General features: G+C 40.2%; 1 protein-coding gene and 1 long non-coding RNA gene across 2 annotated transcripts; both read left to right on the top strand.

Annotated features, from left to right (window-relative positions):
• Positions 1 to 3,221: 3,221 nt before the first annotated feature.
• LOC115661586 (uncharacterized) lies at positions 3,222 to 13,749 on the top strand. The gene is made up of 10 exons (XM_030583821.2): positions 3,222 to 4,110; positions 4,776 to 4,844; positions 4,952 to 5,020; positions 5,207 to 5,293; positions 5,426 to 5,493; positions 5,739 to 5,855; positions 6,027 to 6,124; positions 7,116 to 7,357; positions 7,451 to 7,765; positions 12,811 to 13,749. Exons 1-10 carry the CDS (start codon positions 3,478 to 3,480, stop codon positions 13,546 to 13,548), a joined length of 2,436 nt encoding a protein of 811 aa, XP_030439681.1. The 5' UTR covers positions 3,222 to 3,477; the 3' UTR covers positions 13,549 to 13,749.
• Positions 13,750 to 20,956: 7,207 nt separating this feature from the next.
• On the top strand, positions 20,957 to 24,627 carry LOC130138197 (uncharacterized). Its single transcript, XR_008816618.1, has 2 exons — positions 20,957 to 21,499; positions 23,272 to 24,627. It is a non-coding gene; the product is annotated as an uncharacterized LOC130138197 (long non-coding RNA).
• Positions 24,628 to 25,157: the final 530 nt, after the last annotated feature.

Consider the following 25,157-nt stretch of genomic DNA (forward strand, 5'->3'; position numbering starts at 1 on the left):
TAGGACCTTCTAGATGGCAAAATGTCATAAGTTTTTGCTCAATGACTGCAAGAGTTTTACTTCTCATAAAAAAGCAGCTCTATATAATTAAATACATCAAACTTATATGAATAATATATATATGTAATTCACTAACTGTGATCTATGCTATACTAATGTCAATCAGGAATATAACATTCAGTTGATCAAGTTGCAGCCAATTGGAGTTTTCATAAGAATCCTCTCTGCTGATTTATCAGAGATGGAACTAGATGTGAGATTTTAATTGCAACATTAACATAGTCAGGATGATCCATGTTGTTTGTATTGAAATATGATCAAGATTGCTCCACTACTAGGACGTTACAGATAGAAATTCTACTGTTGATTTTGCCTTTTTCTTCCTCTGGATATTTTCAATCGAGATATGATCATTGACTCACGTGCCTCAAAATTCTAAGAATCAACGATAATATGAAATTCCTCATTCTGTTTTTTTTTTTCCTCTTTTTTGAATTAGAAATTCCTTCGCAACATGTTGCTTATGATAAGTACCTACGTCCTAGCTTCGGATTATTAGTCCTGCATGATTCATTACTTGGTACAAGTTCGCTGGTGCGACCCCTTTACCACACCGCGCTACCACGCCTGACAGTGAGCAATCCAAATTCCTTGAAAATAAGTCAATAATAAGCTCACAGAAAAATATAATTTGATCTTAATAATTTTAGTTAGAATAAACTCCAAGAAATCATACTAGTTAAATTTGTGAGTGAATTCTTTTTTGATGTTCGTGGATGAGATGATGAATTTTGTTAATAAGTGTTTCAAATGACACTTATTATTATAAGTACAAGGGTTAATACTATTTAAAATCCCATACTGGTATATTTATGATAAATTTACCCCACATTAATTTTTTGACTACAAAAAACCTCCAAACTAGTAGACCTTGCTGAGTTGGATGACACGTGGCAGTTGACAGATGTAACAGCTTAGGGTTTTACCCTCCATTTGTATAAATATCCAATTTAACAAAAATTAACGGATAATGAACTTATCACAAATGTACCAATTCAAGATTTTTAGTGGTAAAAAAATTAGTTTTGGGTAAATCTGTCATATATATACCGGTTTAAAATTTTTTGTGATATTAAATCTAAGTAAAATTGGTAAATGGCTTATATGAATATATTTCGAAAAAAATGTTATATTTTCAAAAAAATTGACAAGACATTTCCCAATAGAAGCACTTTCCTTGTTTTCAGACAGGACAAGAAAATAGCGAACACAACAGGTAGCCGCCGTGGCGTAGCTCGCCGATGCCATCTCGTCTCGTTCGATTTCCCATCTTGTGGGTTGCAATCTCGCCTTTGTTGGTCTTGTCTCTCTCTCTCTCGATCTCATCGTCAAAATGTGCCACATACCTATTTAGAATAATCAGTGTGAGTCATAACTTCTTAATTAATTTTGTAGGTGTACGAGCTCGTCATACTAACCCTACGGTGTGCCAGAGGTTAACAAGTTTCTCCACATGAGGTATCAAATGCCCTTGGTACAAGTTCACTGGTGCGACCCCTTTGTCACACTGCGCTATCACGCCCAACTGTGAGCAATCCAAATTCCTTGAAAATAAGTCAATAATAAGCTCACAGAAAAATATAATTTGATCTTAATAATTTTAATTCGAATAAACTCCAAGAAATCATACTAGTTAAATTTGTGAGTGAATTCTTATTTGATGTTCGTGGATGAGTTGATGAATTTTGTTAATAAGTGTTTCAAATGACACTTATTAATATAAGTAAAAGGGTTAATACTGTTTAAAATCCCATACTAGTACATTTGTGATAATTTTACCCTATATTGATTTTTTGACCACAAAAAATCCTAAACTGGTAGATCTTGCCGAGTTGGATAACACATAGCAGTTGACAGATGAAACAGCTTAGGGTTTTACCCTCTATTTGTACCAGTTTGTAGTATTAATCTAATTTAACAAAAACTAATGGATAATGGATTTATAACAAATGTACCAATTCGGGGTTTTTAATGGTAAAAAAATTAGTTTTGGGTAAATTTATCACGTATCAGTTTTTTGTGGTATTAAACCTAAGTAAAATTGGTAAATAGCTTATAGGGTTAATACCACGAAAAACCCTAAATTGGTACACTTGTAACAATTTTACCCAAAACTATTTTTTTGACAAAAAAAAACCCCAAACTGGTACACTTGTGACAAATTTACCCCTAACTAATTTTTTAATATTATTTTTTTATTTTTCGAATTTTTTTATTAATTTTTTTTTATTTTTTCTTTACTTTTTTTTTCCTTTGTGTTCAATCTCTGGTCGGTCGCCGGTCCGGCGACCGGCCAGAGGCCGAAGCCGGCGTTGGGCGAGGTCGGCCTCGCCCTGCAACGGCGAGGTCGAGCCTCACCGGTGTTGGGCGAGGTCGGCCTCGCCGGCGTTGGGCGAGGTCGGCCTCGCCTGCGACGGCGAGCGGTGGCGAGGCTCGACCTCGCCGGCGTTGGGCGAGGTTGGCCTCTCCTTGCGACGGCGAGGTCGAGCCTCGCCCGGCCGCCGGGCGGGCCCTCGCTAGATCCGGCGAGGCTCGACCTCGCCGTCGCAGGCGAGGCCGACCTCGCCCAACGCCGGCGAGGTCGAGCCTCGCCAGCGGCCGGCGGGGCCGACCTCGCCGGCTTCGGCCTATGGCCGGTTGCCGGACCGGCGACCGGCTAGAGGTTGAAGACAAAGGAAAAAAAAAAAGTAAAGAAAAAATAAAAAATTAATAAAAAAATTCGAAAAATAAAAAAAATAATATTAAAAAATTAGTTCGGGGTAAAATTGTCACATGCGTACCAGTTTGGGGTTTTTGATGGTCAAAAAAATAGTTCGGGGTAAATTTGTCACAAGTGTACCAATTTGGGATTTTTTATGGTCAAAAAAATAGTTTGGGATAAAATTGTTACAAGTGTATCAGTTTAGGTTTTTCGTGGTATTAACCCTAACTTATATGAATATATTTCGAAAAAAATGTTATATTTTCAAAAAATTTGACAGGACATTTACCAATAGAAGCACTTCCCCTTGTTTTCAGACAGGACAAGGAAAATAGCGGGACACAGCAGGTAGCCGCCGTGGCGAGGCGACCTGTATAAATGCCTCTCCTCCTCCTCTCGCTCCACTGTTCTTGGCGTCCGTCGCAGTCCCCCACGCTTTCTCTCTCTCTCTCTCTCTCTGTTCTCCTCCCCCTCCGCTTCCCTCCCCCTTCTCTTCCTTCGTCTCCACGAAACCAAAACCAGATCATCTCTCTCTCTCTCTAAAAACCCTAAAGCCCTCAACTTCCAGTCGTCTGCAGTGCCGAAGGATGTCGTTCGTCGCTTCCGAGGTTTCGTAGAACCCGGCACCCCTTTCGAACCTCGCTTGCCGGGAACGACCCCTCTTCACCGGGCGGCGACCGAGCTGCGCTGCTCTGCTCCGATACGCCGCCGCCGCCATGGCCATCCGCGCCACCTTCACCTACTCGACCTACATTGCCCAGGCCTTCGCCTCCAACGCGGGCCTCCGCGTCGGGAACTGCCGGTTGCTCGAGGAGTGCTGGGTCCGGTCCCGCCTCCTCTGCCCGGGCAAGAGGTCCGAACCCGACCTCAGGCCCCACCCCTCGGCGCCTTCCGCTTCCGCTTCCGCGTGCTCCGCCCTCGCGGGAGAGGCCCGCGGCGGCTCCGATTGCGGGAGCTCGGTGATCGCCGGCTTGATCTCGCTGGCGAATTCGATCGCCGGGGGTTCGTGCTGTTCTCCGTTCTCGAGCGAGGGCGTTTTCGGGATTTCGCCCGGCAGGGCCTTGCCCGCGGCGGCTGCTTCCGGTGGCGGCGTGGACGGAGGAAATGGAGATGCGACGTGCTGTGAGAGAGAGGAGGACGATGGTGGTGGTGCCGAGAGATTGAGGAATGTTGCGGGGAATGGGTGGTTTTCGCGGGTTTTAGGGGTTCGTGCGGAAGATGCGAAGGCGGCTTTCACTGCCTTGACGGTGGGTTTGCTCTTTAGATCGCCTTTGGCCGAGGCGAGGTCGATACCCTCTTCGTCTATGTATCCAACTCTCGAAGTTGGTGACCGCATTTTGGCAGAAAAAGTGAGTGCACCGATAATTACTTTTACTGTGGGAAAATAATTACTGTTTACTTTCTGTTTGGATTTCAGTGAGCATTGATTGATATAATCAAATTGATGAGGGCCCCTTGTGATTCTTGTGAACATAGTGTAGGCAGGTCTTGTTGTTTTCCAGTCATGATTGAGGTCCGGTAGTTTTCGTGAGCAATTGATTGATTCAAAGCTCTATGGTTATCTGGAATCATCGATGCAGAATTTGTGATCATGTTTGTCGATGCTTGTTCAGAAATTAACATTCAAGCCTAGGACTGGAGAATAACTATGATATTTCTTCCATGGTAAACTCGTACTGGTTTAGGCTTGTAATGGGACCAACTAGCTGTTGTTGGAATGAATTAAAATGAACAATCCAGTGTATGGTTCTTTCTCCTTCTGATAGGAGATGGTTTAGCTGAATCAGAAAAAAAAAAGAAGTAAGGGAAACAAAGATTTGTCTGTTCCCATTTGCAAAAGAGCGAGTCGGACTAACTGGTTAAAGGGATGAAATGACTTTGCTTTTGCTAATTGATTTATTCAGATGGTTCATGGTTGGAGTTGTCTTTTCTTTTTGGGTGCTAAGCTAGGGTTAGATGATTTTGAGTTGGCTAATATTTCGCTCACTTTGCCTACTGGCTTTTGTTTCTGCAGGTGTCTTACATCTTTCGACAACCTGAGGTTTTGGACATTGTCATATTCAAGGCGCCTCCAGTTTTGCAGGTCTGTCTCAGTTAACTCTTGATGGGCAATTACTGATAGAAAATGGTTCCCCATTTTTGCTTTATCAGATTACAAAGAAATTTATTTGTTGGTTTTAAATTGGTCAGGAAGCTGGCTATGGCTCAAGTGACGTGTTCATAAAAAGGATTGTGGCAAAGGCTGGAGATTATGTTGAAGTAAGTTCTTAAGCAGTGCCAATCCTACTTACCCCCACTATCATGGTTTATTTTGAAGTAAGATTTGATGTGTTCTGTTAATATTTTAAGTAAATTTAAAACCTGTTATGCCAGGAATTCTGAATTTCCACCTCTGAATAAACTTTATTTGGTGGTCATGTATTGACTCTGGCTTTGATTTTGTAGGTTAACGATGGTAAACTTTTGGTGAATGGTCTTGCTCGAGATGAAGATTTCATCTTAGAGCCACTTGATTATGAGATGGAGCCAGTGGTAATGTAGTTTAATCAACTGTTCTTCTTCTTGTTGAATTGCAACTGCCTGCTCATGTGTTCTATGATTACTATGTGACCCAAGGTTGATCAGTTAGCACTGACAGATTTGTTTCTATGGATCTAACTGCAGCTTGTGCCCGAAGGATATGTTTTCGTGATGGGAGACAACCGTAACAACAGTTTTGATTCCCATAACTGGTATTTTTCGAGTCTTTCAGTTTCTCATGATTATTTTGCACGATAATGTGATTCATCAAGTTGGAAGATCGTTCTTTATCTGGTTAAAAATCGGTTGCTGTTTTAGCAGTTATAGTTGACTGGAACAATAATTTGCAAGTGTTTTGCTTTGGGGATGTGTGGAGTAGAAAAAACCGAGTTCACTACCATTCGCGCTATCTTGGAGCATGTTTCCAAGTCATCATATCTCGAACCATTATTTGCAGGGGTCCGCTGCCTGTCAAGAACATAGTTGGTAGATCATGGTTCCGCTATTGGCCTCCGTCCAGGGTACCCGATACTCTACACGAAGCACGCAGCATCAAGAGCGCCATTTCTTTCTCGTGACACAAGCTGCTCTGCCATCTGAGGGAGGATTCGTGTACCTAATTTTTATGTTTTTTCATTCACAGCGCATTCACAAGAGATGATGAAACCGTTTAGCAGAAACATGTAAAAAGAGAGATGATACTGCTGTATTATTCTTTTCGATCACTGTGATTTGTTGCATTGAGCGTCTCGGCCACGATTCCTATGGATGGATACAGCTTAGGATGGATTATGTTGACCTTCGGAACGACTGCTGAAATGCAAAGAGAGGGAGGAAAAGCTTGTCAGCGTTGCTTGTTTCCGATGAAGTTGGTGATATTGCAGTTTTAAGATGACATTATCATCTTCTGCTGTCCCCTTGTCTTAATGACTCTAAACCATGTGAAATGTGTGTGGATCGCTACGTCGTAGTTGATTCCTTCAATTTGGAAAATGTTTATACATGCCAATTACTAGGTTTTAATTTCTGCCCCAAACATGTTTACAGAATTTCCATCCATGTTGGAAATTTTTATTATGACAAACCAAATACGTTCTAAGAGGACAAATGGTGCGTTTTTTTTTTTACGGAAAAAGAAATATTTTAAAAATAATTACTTGTATTGTTTGAAATAATTGGTCGATAAAAAATGTTTTTATTATCGATTATAATTTATGTCTAAATATTTTCGTAAATGATGAAAATATTTTTCGTACATTTATTTTTATAAGTGATTGAAGCGATTATTTCTTAGAAAGTATTTTTTAAATTATTTATTTTCCGCAAAACAATAGGAGTCAAAATGTTTGAAAAAGAATTATCTATCTTTGTTTTAATTGAAAATAAGGTTCCGGTTGTTTTGCGGAAACTGAATAACTTGAAAAATATCTTCTAAAAAATGATAGACTTAAATTTTTGTCGACATAAAAAATATTTTTTATTAATTAATTATTTCAAATGATATAAGCAAATGTTTTTAAAAATAATATTTTTCGAATAATTTATTTTTCGGAAAATAAATGAAGCCTAAAATTAGTAAGCATTTTTACGGTCCAAACCAATCCCATGCGTCAAGAGTTTCGAAAACCTAAATAGGGTTTTGTTAGGGTATTTCTAATAAAGCGATAAATATATATATTTTTTGGTCTGAATAAAGCGATAATTTTCAATTCGCTTATTTCTCTCTTTATGGCCAAGCGATTCCTCTCGTGGGCAAAACGGTAATTTCCCCATCGTCCCGGCCTAGAACCTCGTATTCTAGACTTCTTCTAGTAACTAGAACTACCCACTTAAGATCATCTCTGCCCTCCCCGACCGGAGGTCGCCGGTAGCTGTCGTCGACGGGAACCGCACGACCTTGACCGAACAGCAGAAAGAGAGAGCGCGATGAGCTCGAGCTCGAGCTCCGCCATAGCCACTTTCTCTCTCCTCTTCTTCTCTCTCCTCCGTTTGCTGTCACTGTCGCTCCAAATCCCAGCTCCAGCTCTCGCGCTCGATGCCTCGTCCCTGCCCTCCGGCGCCGCGCTCTTCTTCCAGGTGCGTGACCGCGCGATCGAATTCGAATTCGAATCGAGTCGCATCAGCGCGCTCTTTCTCATCGTCGTCGCTTCCTGTTCGATCCGGGTTCAGGACGTCGTGAAGGGGATCTGCGCGAGGCAGAGATGGGACCCGGACGCCGTGAGCCTCTCCAGGCTGGATCTGGGCAGGGCCAGGTACGGGACCGCCCAGAGGTACGAGCTCCGGATCCGGTTCGGCAAGACCCATCTGCTCTTCTGGTCCTCCGACGAGGTGGCGTCGTGGAGGAAGCTGAACGCCACGCGGGGAGCGGAATTCCTGGATTTGGTGAGGGGGATCGGTTCGTCGCCGGTGATTGGTACTTTCAAGGTGGACGGCCCATTCGAGTTGCGGGCTGATGGAGATCACGAGTTCTCGCTCTCGCTGCCGGTGAGTTCTTCTCTGGGTTCCCATCTGCTACTGACTTTGTGTTATGGCCATTAATTTAAGCTATGGAAGTCTGCTTTGTTTCTGTTGTGTGAGTTTATTTGAGCCTTTCGGTATCGGGACTAGTCATTCCGCAGTGTGGTGTTTCAATTTGGAAGTTCTATCCTCTGCTTGATAGTTATCGGTTTGCTGCGAATCAGGATTTTGTGAAATTTGCAGGCTTCTAGTAAAGGATCAACCTTGATTAGGATTTTTATGGTTCAATTATAAGGTGGAGTGTCATTTAACTTCGCGTCTGCCGATGCTGGTTATATGGTGACACTTTTGCACAGATGTATAGTTCTTTACAGGTGGAATGCAGTTAGTTGTGGTTGGTTGCTTCCATTTCAAGGACATGAAGCTACTTTAGAGTTCAGCTCGTCCTGTTACTTTTGTTGGCAATAGCTCGTTCGCTTGGCAAACTGGGGGAGGTTAATATTTAACTAGCAAATGTTAATTTAAATCAATGGGCTTTGGAAATTTTGTGGATTTAAAGTTCACTGCTCTCCAGTGGAGTAAATGAAATTGTTTCCATACTCTGGCTGTGCTTGTTAGATTGGGTCAAGATGGTCATCCGATATGCTGAATATCTCGCTCCAATCTAATTCATGCATTTCCCGGTTGGGATGCTTGCAAAGATGGTGTTGACACCTACTACATCAAGAAAAAGCAATCGCAAGCAAAATGCCACACAATTGAGGCAGGATCCGGGCCAAGGGGAAGTTGAGCAATGATGCCTCTCAAGTAATGTCAGCAATGGATAATGTATAGCAAGTTTACATGTTGTTTAACTGGCCAGGATGAAGAAAAACTAATTGATGTTGAATAGTTACGTTAACTTTTAATTCAGCTTTTACATCGACCGAGATTATTAATAAAACCTAAGAAGTCTTGAGACAGGCATCCCATAAGCCAATTGAGGAAAATGTGGCAGCAGGTATTTCTCATTTAATTCTTTCAGCAAGAAGGGAACAATTACAATTAAGAAATCCAGCCAACTAGAAAGTCGAGTTAGTTAGCCAGCCAGCAAGTACATTTGAGTAATTTAGAATTGGAGACAAAATTTATTCTTCTTAAGCAACAACAGTTCCAAACTGTGCCTAGTTGGTTAAAGAAGCCTCAATATATAAAAGGAAGTGGAAAACAAAGGATGACACACATCATTATACGAGCACCCAAAGATGAGTTTTACTTTTCTGCGATTGACTTTCAACAATTTATTTATATGTTTTTCCTGCACTTCAATCCTTACTCTTTTGCTTTGTGATTTTGTGTTGTCAACTCAGCTTTGATACCAACTTGTATTGAACCATAGGCTGAGTTCATGCTTCTTTCATGTCGCAGTCGAATGATCATCAGTAGAAGGATTATCGTGTTGTTTGAAAATCGTAGACTTTGGTTTGTAGTCAATGCTATTCAAGTCAACTTTGCCGTCACTGTTTTTTTAGTGAACAGATGGATATAGGATTTATCAATTAGTTTCCATAATGAACTGAAATGAAGTGTTCTTATTCGATGTGTATGACTATGGCGAGAAAAGCAAGCTTTTCGCCATAGAGCAAGGAATGCTCCCTGGATGTTTGAGAGCTTTGGCTCACTGGCAGAGTGGTTGAGTTAACATATGATGTAGATGGTCCATTTGGAGAAGTGTCACTGTCGTGTGTGAGGTGAGTATGTAAGCATGGTTAACTATATAAATATCAGAGGAACTGCTGTGGTAGGATATCTGGTGTAACGATCATTGTCAGCTAATTTTTCTACTCGAGTTTTGTTACCCGTTCTATCTAAAGTTTCCAATTCTTTTTCCTGCTCAAAGGAACTCTTTACAAGTGCGTTGTGCTGAGTAATCCCTTTTGAGTGATCTTGACAACTTTGGGTGATGTAACAGATGAATAGGGGTTACCTTGTGTTAAATGATGTGAAAGGGAAAAAGTATATTGTATTATTCAATAAATTTTAATATATATACATCAAAATAAGCCCTAAAGGTCCTAAAGACCAGTTTACCCTTTATACTTCTAACACTCCCCCTCAAGCTGGAGCATAGATATTAATCATACCTAGCTTGTTACAGATATAATCTATCCTCCCATTACTCAATGATTTAGTAAAAATGTCTGCAAGTTGTTCACCAGTTTGAATGTGACTGGGAAGGATCAATCCACTCTACAACTTCTCTCGAATAAATTGACAGTCAATCTCAATGTGTTTTGTTCTCTTATGAAACAGGGTGTTGGAAGCTAAATGCACTGCTGCTTTATTATCACACCATAGAGTCATGGGTACTGAAGCTTTAAAGTCTAAATCAGTCAATAACTGCTTAATCCACCCTAATTCACATGTCACTTGTGCTATGGCTCTATATGCTGACTCAGCACTGGAGCGGGCAACAATGTTCTGTTTCTTACTCTTCCATGATACCAGATTTCCTCCAATCAAGGTACAATAGCCAGTGGTTGACCTCCTATCATCTGGAGATCTTGCCCAATCTGCATCAAAAAATCTTTCAACTCTGCTATGATCATGGTTTTGATAAACAAACTCCTTTCCCTAGAGTTTTTTTCAAGTACCTCAATATCCGAATAACTGCATCCTAGTGGGATGTACGAGGGGAAGGTAGAAATTGGCTTACCACACTGACTGGAAAGGCAATATCTAGTTGAGTAACTGTAAGATAATTCAGTTTACCTACCAGTCTTCTATATCTCTAATGATTATCAAGAATCTCTCCTTTTTCAGCAGCTAGTTTAACCCCTTGTTCCATGGGTGAAACAAGAGGCTTTGATCCCAACATACTTGTCTTAGTAAGCAAATCCAGAACATATATTCGCTGTGACAAAGCAATACCTTTATGTGACTGTGCAACTTCAATTCCTAGGAAATACTTCAACTTTGCTAAGTCCATAGTCTGAAACTGTTGCTGAAGATAAATTTTTAGTTCGATAGATTTTTAGTTCAGCTATACCAACTAAATCATCTCCCGTGATGATAATATCATCAATATACACAATCAAGAACAATTTGCCTCCCCTTGACTATTTATAAAAGAAAGAGTGATCATTTCCACATCTAGACAATCCAAAAGAGAGTACTGCCTCAGAAAACCTTCTAAACTACACCTGTGGGGATAGCTTTAAACATTATAAAGAATTTTTTGAATTTGCAAACCAGTCCCCCAGGCTTTCCCTGAGCAACAAATCCCAAAGGTTGCTCCATATAAACTTCCTCATTAAGAGTATCATGCAAGAAAGCATTCTTAACATCAAGTTGAAACAATGGCCAGTTATATGTGGCAACAAGAGAAATCAAAATTCGAACAGAAGTAAGTTTGGCAACAGGAGAAAAAGTATCCATATTGTCAATCGCATACACCTGAGCATACCCTTTGGCAACAAGCCTTGCTTTTAAACAAGCAAGAGAACCATCATGATTGACTTTCATAGCATACACCCATCAACAACCAATAGCAGTTTTGCCTGTAGGAAGAGGTGCCAAATCCCAAGTTTGATTAATCTGGAGAACCTTTAATTCTTCTTCCATTACTGTTCTCTAGTCAGAATTTTGTAATGCCTCAGCTATAGACTTAGGGAAAGGATGTTGTTCAACAGTAGATAAAAAAGTCCGAAAAGGAGACACAAAAGAGTATGAGACAAAGTTTGCAATAAAGTATTGAGTACAAGCACGTGTACATTTGCGATGAGCAATAGGAAGACCAAGATTAGATACAGGAGGAGAGTCAGTTAATGGTGAATCTGGAGTAGAAGACGACGTAGTAGTGAAGGAGAAAAAGGGGGAGTCTGGGACACAAGAGTTGAACTATCTACCATAGGTGTAGTATCCTGAGAAGACTCACTTATAAATTGACCATCAGTGTTGGGTAGTCTTGGGCCTCTTTCACTCCAAAAGCTAGCTCAAAGGTTGAGGCTTTCCCTCACACTTATAAACTGATCACCAGCCCCTTTTACAACCGATGTGGGACAATCTCAACAATCTTTCCCTCAAACATTGGGCCCTAGGACGAAGCTGCGACAACCCGTATCTCACCCGTGTGACTGTTAAGTCTAGACTTGTTGGCAACATGGGCTGTGATATCATGTGAAAGGGAAAAAGTATATTGTATTATTCAATAAAGTTGAATATATATACATCAAAATAAGCCCTAAAGGTCCTAAAAACCACTTTACCCTTTATACTTCTAACAAATGAAATAACTTTAGTTGTAGGTTTCATTTGGTTAGCGGAAAATGAATAATTTGGAAAATATTTTTTCTAAAAATGATCGCTTGTATCGCTCGAAATAATTAGTCAATGAAAAATATTTTCATTACCAACGACAATTTGTCTATACATTTTCGTAGATAATGAAAATATTTTTTGTTCATTCATTCTTGTTAGTGATACAAGCGGTCATTTTAGGAAAATGTATATCAAATTATTTATTTTCCGCAAAACTAACAGATCCACAGTTGTCACAACCATGCTAGCTTGAATAATTTCATCATGGAGTTGTGTCAACAAGACATGGCAGGTTAGCATAAGATGTTGATCATGCAGTTGGCCACTTATTTCTAATGGCATTTGTGTTGCACGTGCTGTGATGTATGTATTGCGTATATTGAATGAAACAATCTATCGGCTCAGCATCATTCTTTCTTAAGTACTACTTGAGATCACTGCGGAAATTTTGGATGATCTTCATATGAAATGATTAATATGTTTGGTGTTTTCTGCTGCTTCAGCTATATGTCCCATGAAATAGAACATGACATGCTTTAAAGAAATGAGATGAATTTCTAATTCATCCCATCGACTTGTTTATTGATAGGCCAGTCACTTTGTCTTTTCTTTTGGCCATCAATCACTTTGTCTAATTTAATCGAGAGAATTTAAAAAAAAAAAAAAGCTCTCAATCTTGTTGCATCCGAATCCTATTTAGGTTGACGGTATTTATAATTACAGTGTTTTGCTTGAATGCTGCTGATCTTATTTTCCTTACTTTTGGCTGTCAGCTAAACACCACATACAGTGGATTGAGACATGTCTTAGTGGGTGAAGGCATAACTGTGGAAGTGAATGGAGCTCAAGAAGTTTCTCTGCTTTATGGACCACAGTTTAATTTTTCAGGCAACGTCACTGAAGTGAAAAATGGATTCTGGCCCTATTGGCAATCACTGTGCACTCCTTTGTTGCCCATTCGTGTTTCAGGATCTGCGTCACTTATTGCCTACAGAACTCGAAATCCAAGTACATATTTAGAGACTAATTTCCCATCCAAAGATACCATTGAGTTGCTGCCGGAGAAATGTTATGGCAATTTTATGTATAAGAGACCTTCATGCCCCATTGATTCCTTGAGTTCGAGGATAGCCGCTCTTGAAAGAATTCTGGGGGGTTTAATGGGTAATCGGATGCGTCAAAATGGGTTTTTAGGATTTGTAAAAGCTAAAATTAAAGCTGAAACGATTATTCGTCTCCAGATACAATTGGAACGGAATGTTACAGGTAATGAGACTCACCTAGTAAAGTTGGAGCAGTGGAGAACGAGGCCTACTGTTGAACGAGTCTGGTTCCAGGTGGTGGCCAGAGTAGATGCAGAGAGGCTGACGCCCCTCATAATAGATAAAGTGAGGCCTTTTAGTGGAGGAGATACTGTTGCATGGAGTAGCTTATTGTCAAATATCTCATTCACTAAGTTCCCATCCATTTTAGTCCCTCCAGATGCTCTCACTTTGGATGTGAAATGGTAAATAATACCACTTGCCTCTCTTGTAACATAGTGTTTGTTCTGGAAATTTTTGGTGTACAAAATTGAGGCACAATGTTCCACTTTATCTTGTTTGCAAGGATTAGGAATACATCTCAATTGTATAAGTGCCTCTCATTTGCCTGTGTAAATAATATTTGTGAAGTAAATGAAGAGTCACAATGAGGTTTTTGTTTTCTGGCAACCACAATGATATTGCGATCGAGCCTTTGGTGTAATAGTAAGATTAGTCCACTGTAACCTGGAGGTGACAGGTTGGAGTCACGGAAACAAAGCAGCCTCTCAAGAAAAGCAGGGATGAGGCTGCACCGGAATGCATCTTTCTATTTCACCATGAGATTGTCATACGCTTGGCCTCACGATTTACATGGTTAAGCTTGATGATTGGTGCACCCTTTGATGGTCTATTCATAGGTCTCGCACAGAAGCGAAAAGTATTTTTAAACGAAGACCCTTAGTCGAAAGGACTCAGCATTATTACTTGAGTTGCGGTGCAATGGTCAGTATCTTATATTGTCATTGCTTCTTTAGTTCCCTTGCACCCCATTATTCAGTATACACAATCATGGCAATTGCAGGTACCGTTCAGCTTCTTCCTGTTTAATTTGTGTCTAGTCATCTGCCAATTGTTATTGAGAAACTCTTATGGTCTTTAGCCACTCTTGGAGCGCGGCTTCTTCATCCAAGTAAACCAGTCATCACACGCTGGTTGTTGTGAATTTCCTTGTTCTCATTGAAAAAGATGGAACTCAACACTCGTTTGATTATTTTAGGTGGAGGAGGATGTCGTACTTCTTGTACGTTGAAAATCCTCTTATTATTACTCCATTCCGGTTTCCAACACCAGGAAGTTCACCAAGTACCCGAATGGTGAGGAATACCAAGATGTGTGAGGAATCTTGCCCGAGCCGAACGGTCCTGAGAGAAAAATGCTAACAACATAAAGTGTTGTTCGCCATCGAGTTTTGAGCTGGTTAGAACATGCTCATTGGCACGGTGGAGCCATCAATGTCGTGCTCAAAAGCCACGTCTGGTCGAGCTCTGATGACTGCAGCAGCATTGATCGATGTGGTTAAGAGATCTGGTCGACTCTGATATGGCGGAATATCCCATACCAGCAGGTTTTGGAGCGTAGACTGGGATGCAGGTGAACCTGATCATAACCTGGGCGTTATGGGAAGAAAGCACGCGAAGAACTTCAATTTTAGTTATGAAGATATCCCCGGTTGAATTCTGGTAGATGAAGAAAGCCAAGACTCGAGCCAACCTAGTACTCATGAAGACTGCTGAAAATGTTCCTGAGAATTCAGAGGGGATTCTCGGTTTCTTCGACTTGCGTCACAATGCAAATTTTCCAGAATTTGGAGGCAGACGTTTTCGCCGCGATTTTCTCGGGGTCTTCAGGATTGCCACATGATCTCAGAATCTCCAAAGTTCGTTGTGTTGGTTCAATGAGCTTGCTTAATGCTTATATATCTATTAGGGTTTCTCCTCGGCTTTCTGGAAAAGGATCAACCTGTTCTCTGGATGATACACTTTAACATGACAAATCATATAACAATGGGTTATTGGCTTGCAAGCAAAAGATGGTCATATTATGGTCGGTAAGACCAACTAGGTTGTCAATCGAATGGTCCATGATTTGGTTTTTTTGCAAGCCGAGGGTTATAGGTTCGATTCCCCAATTTATTTTCGATCTCTGGAATCCCTGCGATGCACAAGCGTGGGCATAGGTGTATCGCTGGTCTTGAGCTTCCGTAATCACACTTGATGATGCACTAATAGGCTCGTCCAATGGACAATTGATGCTTCGTTTGCGCCTCAAACCAACATTGCAATAGCAGGTAAAAGTAGGCTACAATCCCATCCAAACCTTTTTCTGACGAGCAAAAGTGTAAATCGGTCTGGATTCTCTCGGTTCAATTAAAGAAATAAAAGTGGACTACTATATAGCTGTTTTTATGGTTTTGATACACAAAACAATCTATTGTGATTAATTGAACTCATGCCTACTAGTTACAATTTCTTAAAGGGACCCTTATGAATTTGATCTCCTCCTTACTAGAGGAAATAAGAAGACGGAAAACTTAACTATAAATAAAATGAAGGTGGCGCAAGAGCGTTAGAGTTTCTAACTTTAATTCACCTCTAGGCCTGCATTTCTCAGGATTTCTTCTTCGATCAGTTTTCACTTATCTCCCAATGAGCATTAAGAAATTAAATATGGGTAACATTTTAGGTTGAGGGAAAAATTGAGCTGAAGTCACTATGGGGACAACGTGGTAGGTATTGTCAATCATAGTGCAAAAACTAAGTAGCGGTTTTTGTTTACGTGGATCCATATAGGTCTTGCTATTTCAGCATAATCCAACAACACTACCTTTTGTGATAAGAACTATTATTTAAAGGCAATAAAAAAAAAGGCAGTGGTATGTATTCTTAGAAGAATCGATTTGAGACATGAAATTCACTTCTAAGTCGTGATAAATTGCACCTCTTGTAACCCTTTAGGATTGGTGTACTTGATTGGAGTGACAAAGGATTTTGAACCTTGAAGCTGGAGGCCAACTTCACCTATTCAAATCTTATCAACGACATGGTAAGGGTTAGAGCCCCCTCCACAAATAAAAAGTCATTGACCGATCTATGAATTTTGCAGGGTATTTTATGGGCTTTCAAGTAATAGGGTCTCTATGCTTGTTCACTTGCTATATAAGGGCGTGCATTGATCTTAGTCTCAATCACACTCACGTGGCTTGTGGCACTTTCCTCCTTTGTAAAACAATTTGAATTTTTTTTATGGGAAATTACACAAAATCCACATGAACATTAGAGGCAGTATAAATCTGCTCCCAAACTTTCAACTATTACACAATACCCTCATATTCTTTTTTTACTATCTAGAGCTGTTAAACGTTCATAATTATTTCCATTAGCACGTGCAATGCACATGACTTTTAAGGGGTAAAAATGTATTTTCATCTCATTTATTTTACAGAAAATACCACAAAAAATTCTAAATTATACCGATTGTGACACAAATACATCCAAAAAAATTGTCACCAAAAACGCTAAAGCTGCCCATTGTGATACAAATACCTCCAACTTTTTTTTGTGTCACCAAAAAGCCCAACAGAGGGAATTTTGTATAATTTCCCCTACAGTTTGATATTGAAAAAAAGGTTGGGAACCAACCGAGTTGATAACTTGCTTAAAAAAAAAGGAAAATTACTCAAAACCCTCATAAACTTTTTAGATAATACAAGTTTATCCCTAAACTTTTAACTGTTACCCCCATGAACTTAATGTTGTTATATTCCTTGACCCTCCACCAGTTTCTCCTTAGCACATGCAATGCACATGATTTTTATAAGTAAAAGTGTATTCTCATCTATTTTTTAAAGGAAAATTCTTTTTTTACTCTTATTCTCTATGGATAATGGAAAAGTATAATGGAGAAAAATAAATTATCCATAGTGAATTATAGGGGTGTGCAAAAAAACCGGGAACCGCCCGGAACCGGACCGGACCGGCCCGGAACCGGTGGTTCCTAAGGGAACCGGTCCGGTTCCCGGTTCCAGGTGCGGACCCACCCACCCGCCCACCCGGACCGGACCGGACCGGTAATATTATAATATATTATCTATTTATTTAAATTTTAATTACAAAAAAATAGAAACCCTAAATCACTAAATGCTCAATAACCTCCCCTCACTCTCGCACAGTCGCACTTATGGAATCTTCATCAACAGAGAAACACTCTCTCACTCTCATTGTCTCCACTCCGACGCTCCATCTCGGCCTCGACTCACGGCCTCACTCTGTCACTCTTCTCGATCAATACTCTCTCATCTCAAGCTCTCACCATCTCGTTCGCATCGTCTCCGTCTCCGACGCTCCGTTCACAACGCTCTGTCTCGGACGCTCCGTCTCCGATGCTCTGTTCACGGCGCTCCATCTCGGCCTCAACTCATGGCCTCGACTGTGGACTCCCACACGGCCGCGCCCTCTCAGTCGCCTTAATTGGCTAATTGCTGTAAGTTTGAATCCCTAATTTTTAATCTACTCGCTAAATCCCTTTGTCTCTTAAGTTGTTTGCATGATGCTGTGACGACAACATGAGCTGCCTTTTTAATATTGACCGTTCTTACTCTTCTCCATAACTGATGATTTTATTGTTGATGCATCCATAACTGATGATTCAGTGGATAGTTATTTGGGAGAGGTTTTTCCTTTATGACCTTAATTTCACAATCTTATGCCAGCATTATCTTTAAAACTCTAGTCTGATCTTTCATTTAACACTTTGATTCCATTGCAGATTCAACAAAGAATTTCGGCGAGAGGAAATGTTTTATCACCAGAAGATGAAATTGCGGACTCCGTTTTTATACAAGTTATTAGACATCGGCATTTTCTCAACTATTGCATTATGCTTAACTCCTAAATTGTCAATTACATAACGGGATAGTTGTCAATATACACATGTGGGCTCGTCAATTCCGATCTTGGTGTGCTGGTCGAAAGCATGTAAAGTTCATGTTCTGGGTTATTTATCTGTGATTTTACTTTTGGATATGGTCTTTTAAGGGATGAAAAAAGAAAGAAATTCCTACATTTACATACCTGGTGCAAAGTAGAAAAAGGGTGGTTTGTCACCGATGTGCACGTGCAGTGCTACTAGCACATGGTAGTTTAATTGGTAGTTCAACTTGAGACCGGTTCCAAGGACCCGCCCAAGAACCGGACCGGACCGGCGGTCTGGTTCTCGAGCGGGTTCATGGAACCGACGGGCGGTTCTCGATTTCAATTTTTGGAACCGGTCCTGTAGCGGGCGGTCCATGGTTCCGGGGTGGGAACCGCCCACCCGGACCATGCACACCCCCAGTGAATCAGCGTGGCATTCCGACTTGAACAAGGACCCTATCGACGATTGAAACAGAAGCTTGGAACTCAAGCTAGTGTGAACTACAAGATGCTTTGGAGTGGCGTTACCTGTTATGGGCCTGTGTCTTGGCCAAGTACTTACATGGACATACAAGCCCTTCGGGTTAGAAGGTTATCATAATTCTACTTTCTTAGATGAAAATGACGCACATGGTCCATGAACTTTGATCCAATATGTAATGTCATCCACTGTTAAGTTTGAACGGTGGACAACAAAAGAAAAACTACACGTAAATTATCCACGTAAAATATCCATATCAAATCAAGATATAATAATTCACGTCATTAAATAACGATGGATATGTCAACGCCCTAAGTCTTTTCCTTTTCTAGAGTAGATAGATGAAGAGATGGACATATTGACTCGTCATTTTAAAAATCTAATTCAATGGATAGTCATCCCTATCGTCAAATATCGTCTAATTTGTCGTTTGAGCACACAGAAGGATTACATTGAATATTTACCAATAGTTTAGGGACTATATTGAACAAATTAAAAGTCAAAGGATGACGTTGCACATTGAGTCAAAGATTAGGAACTATTTGTGTTATTTTCCCCATTTCCCAGCTTGTGGTTGTGAACTATGATTAGTGAATCATTTGAAATGTTAGCATTGGTTTCCACATGATTGAGAATTGGAAATTGAGTTCTCATACTTTGAACTAATCATTGAAATTTTGAAATTGTCATTTTGATTGTTGTTTTCTATTTCTAAGTTACATGTTATTGATCTTTGAGGTATTGGATTTCTTGGTTTGTTAACATTGAACCTTGACAGTTTGTTTAGATCTATGTTGGGGATTAGATGTCATAATATTGGGTTTTTGTTGAGAAACTCCATCTGAGGTTTTGAGGATGACAAAATAATTAAAGGTTATCAATGTGTGCATCAAAAGCTACCTAAACATGGATTCTTACGTTAAGAAATAAACCGTGCACAACCTAGCATGGCTCGTTTTAAAGCTATGCGAGCAAGAATAAGCCATAACATGAGCAAATAATATCATGCAGGCGGAGGCACAAGTGAGGCAAGCTTTCGCGGTATAAGAGCTAGGGTGGGGATTTAGGGTTTCGGATATATTTTTTTATTCTACATCTCCTGGACCTGAGCGATTGCTCTAGTAGATAAGTGTCGTGCAATCTTAAACTAGAACGATACACTTTAAAGCCATGTAGGCATTGAGTGAGCCGCTACCAAAACGGATAATATTTGGCCGACATGGTGAATGAAAAGTTGAGTTATGATAACAAAAATTCAAGGCTAATTATGCGAACCTTCAAATATTACGGATCAAATTAAAAAATTTTCCTCGTATGAATAATTCTGCGTTGGGAAAGTAACACTAATGGTTCATGAACTTATGTCTAATATGCAATGTTGTTTATGAACTTTTAATTTGTTCTATGTGATTCTTGAACTTTAGCCAAATGTGCAATGTCGTCCCTTATCTTTCAATTTGGTCAATGTAGTTTATGAACTTCTAATACATATATGTTCAATCTAATGCCTAAACTATGTGAAAATATTTAATGTTACCCTTCTATTAATTCAAGTTGAGGGACAATATAGAATATTTTCATATAGTCCAAGGACTAATTTTAACATGTACCAAAAGTTTAAGGATCACATTGAACAAATTAAAAGTTTAGGGATGATTTTGTATATTGGGCTAAAGTTTAGGGACTATATTGAATAAATTAAAAATTTTGGATCAAATTGCATATTAGGTCAAAGTTCATTGACTATTTATATCATTATCCCTTCTGCATTCACACCCCAAAGGAATATGCCAAACCCGACCGATACACGTGACGTGGGGATAAAAGACGAAGTCCCATAGAATAGTATGTTAACCAAGGACCAAGACATATATGATCCGAAGACTTAAAAAAATGTGGTCGTGCACTAAACTACAACCAAGGAAAGTGACATAGGAAGGCACCGAGCAATGCCCAAGAAATCAACCCAATAATCAGTCAATGTCTCCATCGAAAGCCCTATTGAAAAAAAAAAAAAACCACTAATAATCTGTGGTGGCCGTCCTCAAAGTTCATGATTGAAGACACTGTGGTACCAAAAAGTCACCTAATACTCCAAATTCGAAATGCTGACTTTTGAACTCTTGGTGAGATACATGAAGATTGGTTCCCAGTTTTGCCTAGTCATACTTCCATCATGCTCATAATATTGCTTAAAAAGCTTGCCGACTTCGGATTCTTCGGACCCATCTAAGATCACTTGCAAGGTACGAAGTTTTGTCCGATCCTAAGCTTCAAAAACACTCTATAAAGAGCGTCACGAGAAAGTGAAAAGAAAAACCATCATTCCATTGACAATTTTGACGCGACACGAGATCACGAATTAAGCAAAAACCAAAGTATTGAGAATAGTTTGAGAATGCCGAATCGGACAATGATATAATGAAGAGTCACACAAATTGATCCAGATTTCAAATTACTTGAACATTGATGTCAATTACACACAGCACAATCACAGTCACACAAATTGCCACCCTTCCCTCCGCCATGCTAGCAGAACTTCCCCTCCTTTTTTGTTGTTATACCTTTTGAGAGGAGAGAGAGAGGGTTAAGCCAAGATTAGAACTTTTGTGTTCAGCATAAAGAGATGATACAAACAATAACTGGACTTTAAACTCTCAGAAATTTGCCATTGATATTGTACTGCCTAAGCATCAAGTCATTTAATAAGCAAAATTCAATATAGGCAGCATTGCTAACATAATAGTCCGGTCAGTTTAATAAACCTCCAGATGGGGAAACGGGGCCAGAAAAAAAAAACGCAAGATGGTCTTCAGTGAACTTATCAGCAACATAACATTGAACAGAACACGAGATTTCTTGAAGTTTTTCAGAAACCGGGAGCCAAATTAACATGCAAAACAGATAAATGTCACAGATGCTTGAACAACTTGAATGGAAACTGTGCTTAATGTGAATGGTGAGTGATGTGGCAAGCTTGTTAGATGTATGCCCTAAAGTCACAATGTAATAGTTACATGTTAGGGATTTAAGTTGTATTTTCAATTTCATTATTTATTTAATGGCAAGGACGTATTCATTCATTTGTCCAATTATTTAAATATATGAATAATTCCATAAGATCAGTTATGACTGGATTTATTCTTGAGACGTTAATAATATGTGTGACAGGTTCACAGTTAGACTGAATCTTTAAATTGCTCCTAGTCGATGGATCATTGAGTGGATATTAATGACCCTGTTGAGACCAGTGTGTTCTTAGCTTTACCATTAAATATTGGATATTTAAGGGAATGACGAGTCACGAGTCATTGGGTATTATGATGCCCGAGTTAGAACACAGGTGCTTGTACCAAACAAGTTCACTGAACGTGACATGTATATAACGATTAGCAACATGGAAGCTTTTAGCGTGGTCAATGCCTAATCGTTCATGCTTTGGTCATGTGTAAATAATCCTTAGACTTGAGGCACAGTGTTGACTTGTGTGTTGGATGGCTATGGTTCACAGGTGCGCATATTGCCAGTTCGTTGATCCGTCTCTGTACTTGATGGCCATAGTTCGTTCACATACGAAGTTACACGTGTGCACAAAATGGAATCTGTTTCCTTGTTATACGTAAGGTACAATAATGATGTCCTATGCAATCTAATCTTGACACTACATTAAAATCCTTGGCCGTGGTTGTAACCAAGAATGAACTGCTCATGTCTCATATAAAATGCATGTCAATTAGGTTTGTGCATATGGTCGAATTGGTTGCTTGACAAATATTTCATGGTCTTTGTTCAATCAGGACATAGTAAGACAGAGGGATTGAATTACACTATAGCCAAAGTTGATAAGTTTGTTATGTTCTTAAAGCATTCACACTGTCTGAGTAGCCATAACATATTGCTAGATGTCAATCATGGCTTGTAAGACCTAGAGGTTGATCGGAATAATCAATTCTCTTGGGAGTACTAATGTGTTGGTGCAAGTCTTACTACCAGCTCAGTGATGAACCTAGGGATGTCACACACCATAACCAATTTAGGATGACGTTGTATGGAAGAGACGATATTGCAAATATGTTTGCAATCGACTTGAGTCGGACTGAAATTAAATTAAATGGGATTTAATTTAATTTAATTTTTTTCATGGGCGTGTGTGCGTACGATGCTCGCGAAATACACATATAATGATTGTGCACTTCCATGTTTGTATATATATATTTTTTATTTATATATAAATTTAAAAGTGCACACGGACAGCAATAGTTGCTGTCCGTGTGCGTTTTAATTTAAAAAAAAAAAAGGGGCACACGGTCAACAAACGGTTGCTGACCGTGTGCATGTCACACATGATCAGCAACTGTTGCTGATTGCCATATTAAAAGTGCGATCAGCAACAGTTTTTCCTCTTCCGACGCCGTGACTGAAATATCGAGAGTGCGGAGAATTGTTGCCACAAGATTGCTAGCACAATTATATTGGTGATTACCCGTAAGTTTTTCCTTCTGTTCGTCGTGCGATTGGTGGTGTGTCTGAACTAGAAGTCCGATGCTTGTGGGGCTCGAACTAAAGAACATCCGAACCGAAATCGTTTTGAGCACGCTGCGAAAGATAATCCGTTTAACCCCCTACGGTTTTCCGATTTTTAATTGAAACGCACGAACAACGCCTTTGGAGATACATGTGTGGTTATATCTTTCCACTGCATTTATATTTTATTTTAACTATGCATGTTCCGTGGAAAACCAACGAAGCTTTCATAAGAAACACGGTCAATCGTCGAGCCAGTCCAGAGAGAAGCACTTGTCCACGAAATGAACTTGAACATCCTCCCTAGGCTCCACAACCTCTTGCCACCCCGAAGACACCTCCTCATCGCAGACCACAGTTTTAAGAGACCTCATCGATGAGGCAGACATCGGCACCCGCCTTATTTGCACGCATTCCCTCATATCGATCTTCTCAAGTGTCCCCAGGTTTCCAATTTCGTCAGGAAGGCGCATCAAATTAACACATTGAGAGATGTCAAGATACTTCAAGCGACCAAGTTGACAGATTCCCGGAGGAAGCACCTAAGATTCGGGCAAGCATACATCGTCAAAATCTCTAGAGACGACAGTTTGTGCAAATTGGCTGGTAGCCTTTGAAGGCTGTGGCAGTTCGTGATGCTCAGGTTCGTGAGAGATCGGGCCCTGCAAATGCTCGAAGGAAGCTCCAAAAGTCGTCGCAATGGTCAATAGTGAGCTCCGATAGGCATGGAAAAATCTGGGGGAGGTCGACGGTTGACGGATCCAGGCTGTCATTGATCTTGCACAGGACTAGAGATATCTTCCTCATGTAATTGAGGGGTATTGTGGTTTCAGATAAATGGGGGACACAAACCCTTTCAAGCCAGAGGCTTCGCAACTTGGTCAAACTAGAGAAAACCGAAAAGTTTCTGAGGACAGCGTTGGAAGTGCTGTGATTTATGACAATCAGAGCACGGAGCTTTGGCAAGTACTCGATAAAAGGGGGTAAGAAGTAACTGTCGGAGGAGAAGTTGAGAATGAGCACTTCAGCCTTGGGGAATTCAGTCTTGGCCAGTCCATTTCATTCATTTCACCTAGATTTGCACAACAGATATTAGTGAAAACAAATTGGAAGGGAGAATTCAGTGTACGAGCCTCACTAAATTTCAGTCAGTACCTGTGTGAACTGAAACAATTTGGGCATCAAATGGTCTGTCTGAATTCCTCTCCCACTCTCTAGGAAGCTCATTTTCTCTTCTAGGCATAAGCAGCGCCTGCACTTGTTGACTTCCTCCTGGTTGTTGAGATGAAGGGCGAGGTCATGTTGGGTCATCGACACCTCAAAGTAACTGCTGTATATTTCTCCAGCTCTGCCACAGATCTCACGAAGTTAGAAGGATTCAGTTTGATTAGTTCTTCCAAATCTAAGAGCCATACCAAAAGACGTGCGGAATATGTACATGCCGGTCATCTTTAACCATAGTAATTAGATTTTTGTTGGAGAGCTCAACAAGGATTGCAAAAGCTTCTTCGTCATCGATATCGTGCATTTCGAACCACATTTTGATAAGAACATCCAGAGGAATCTTTGTGTCCTCTGGGAACGATCCCATATCCAAGAAGCATTCCCTGACCTTTTTCTTCAAGTACTCCACACTGATCGCCATCCTATCCAGCAGTTTGCTTCTATGAGAGTCGCATATCTTCTCTCCCCTTGCCAATCTATTTTTGGCACTCTTCCTGAACATCGGTAATAGGTCCCTCAGTGAAGTTCCAATCACTTTGAGAGCTGAAGGAAGTCCTTTACACTCGTTGACAACCTATCCACAACGTTTTCATGGCATATAGAATCAAAGGACTAAGGTAGCAAATTCAAATGAAACTTCAAACAAAGTTACAAGTGTTTACACGAGTAAAAACGTACTCCAGAGAGAGAGAGTTTTCCAAACTACCTGCTGGACCAAATCTTTATCAGCACCAGGAGGGATGGACTTTTGACCAAAAGCCGAGTAGCAGAACAGGGTCATGGCTTCTTGTTCCCTCAGCAATTCTACTTCGTAACTATCTTTAATTACTTCCGGGAATTTGAATCTCGAGACCACGAGGGTCTTGCAACCAGGTGTCCTGGAAATGGCAACCAAC

Source organism: Syzygium oleosum, unplaced genomic scaffold (assembly GCF_021117445.2).
Source record: "Syzygium oleosum isolate NSW1041296 unplaced genomic scaffold, Sole_v2.1 Sole_v2.05, whole genome shotgun sequence".
Lineage (NCBI taxonomy): Eukaryota > Viridiplantae > Streptophyta > Magnoliopsida > Myrtales > Myrtaceae > Syzygium > Syzygium oleosum.

Excerpts from the sequence above, each read along its gene's own strand:
- LOC115661586 (XM_030583821.2), top strand. The coding sequence starts at position 3,478 with ATGGCCATCCGCGCCACCTTCACCTACTCGACCTACATTGCCCAGGCC. Across the intron at positions 5,494-5,738 it reads AGTTTTGATTCCCATAACTG|GGGTCCGCTGCCTGTCAAGA; the intron begins GTATTTTTCGAG and ends CATTATTTGCAG. Across the intron at positions 7,766-12,810 it reads AGTTCTCGCTCTCGCTGCCG|CTAAACACCACATACAGTGG; the intron begins GTGAGTTCTTCT and ends TTTGGCTGTCAG.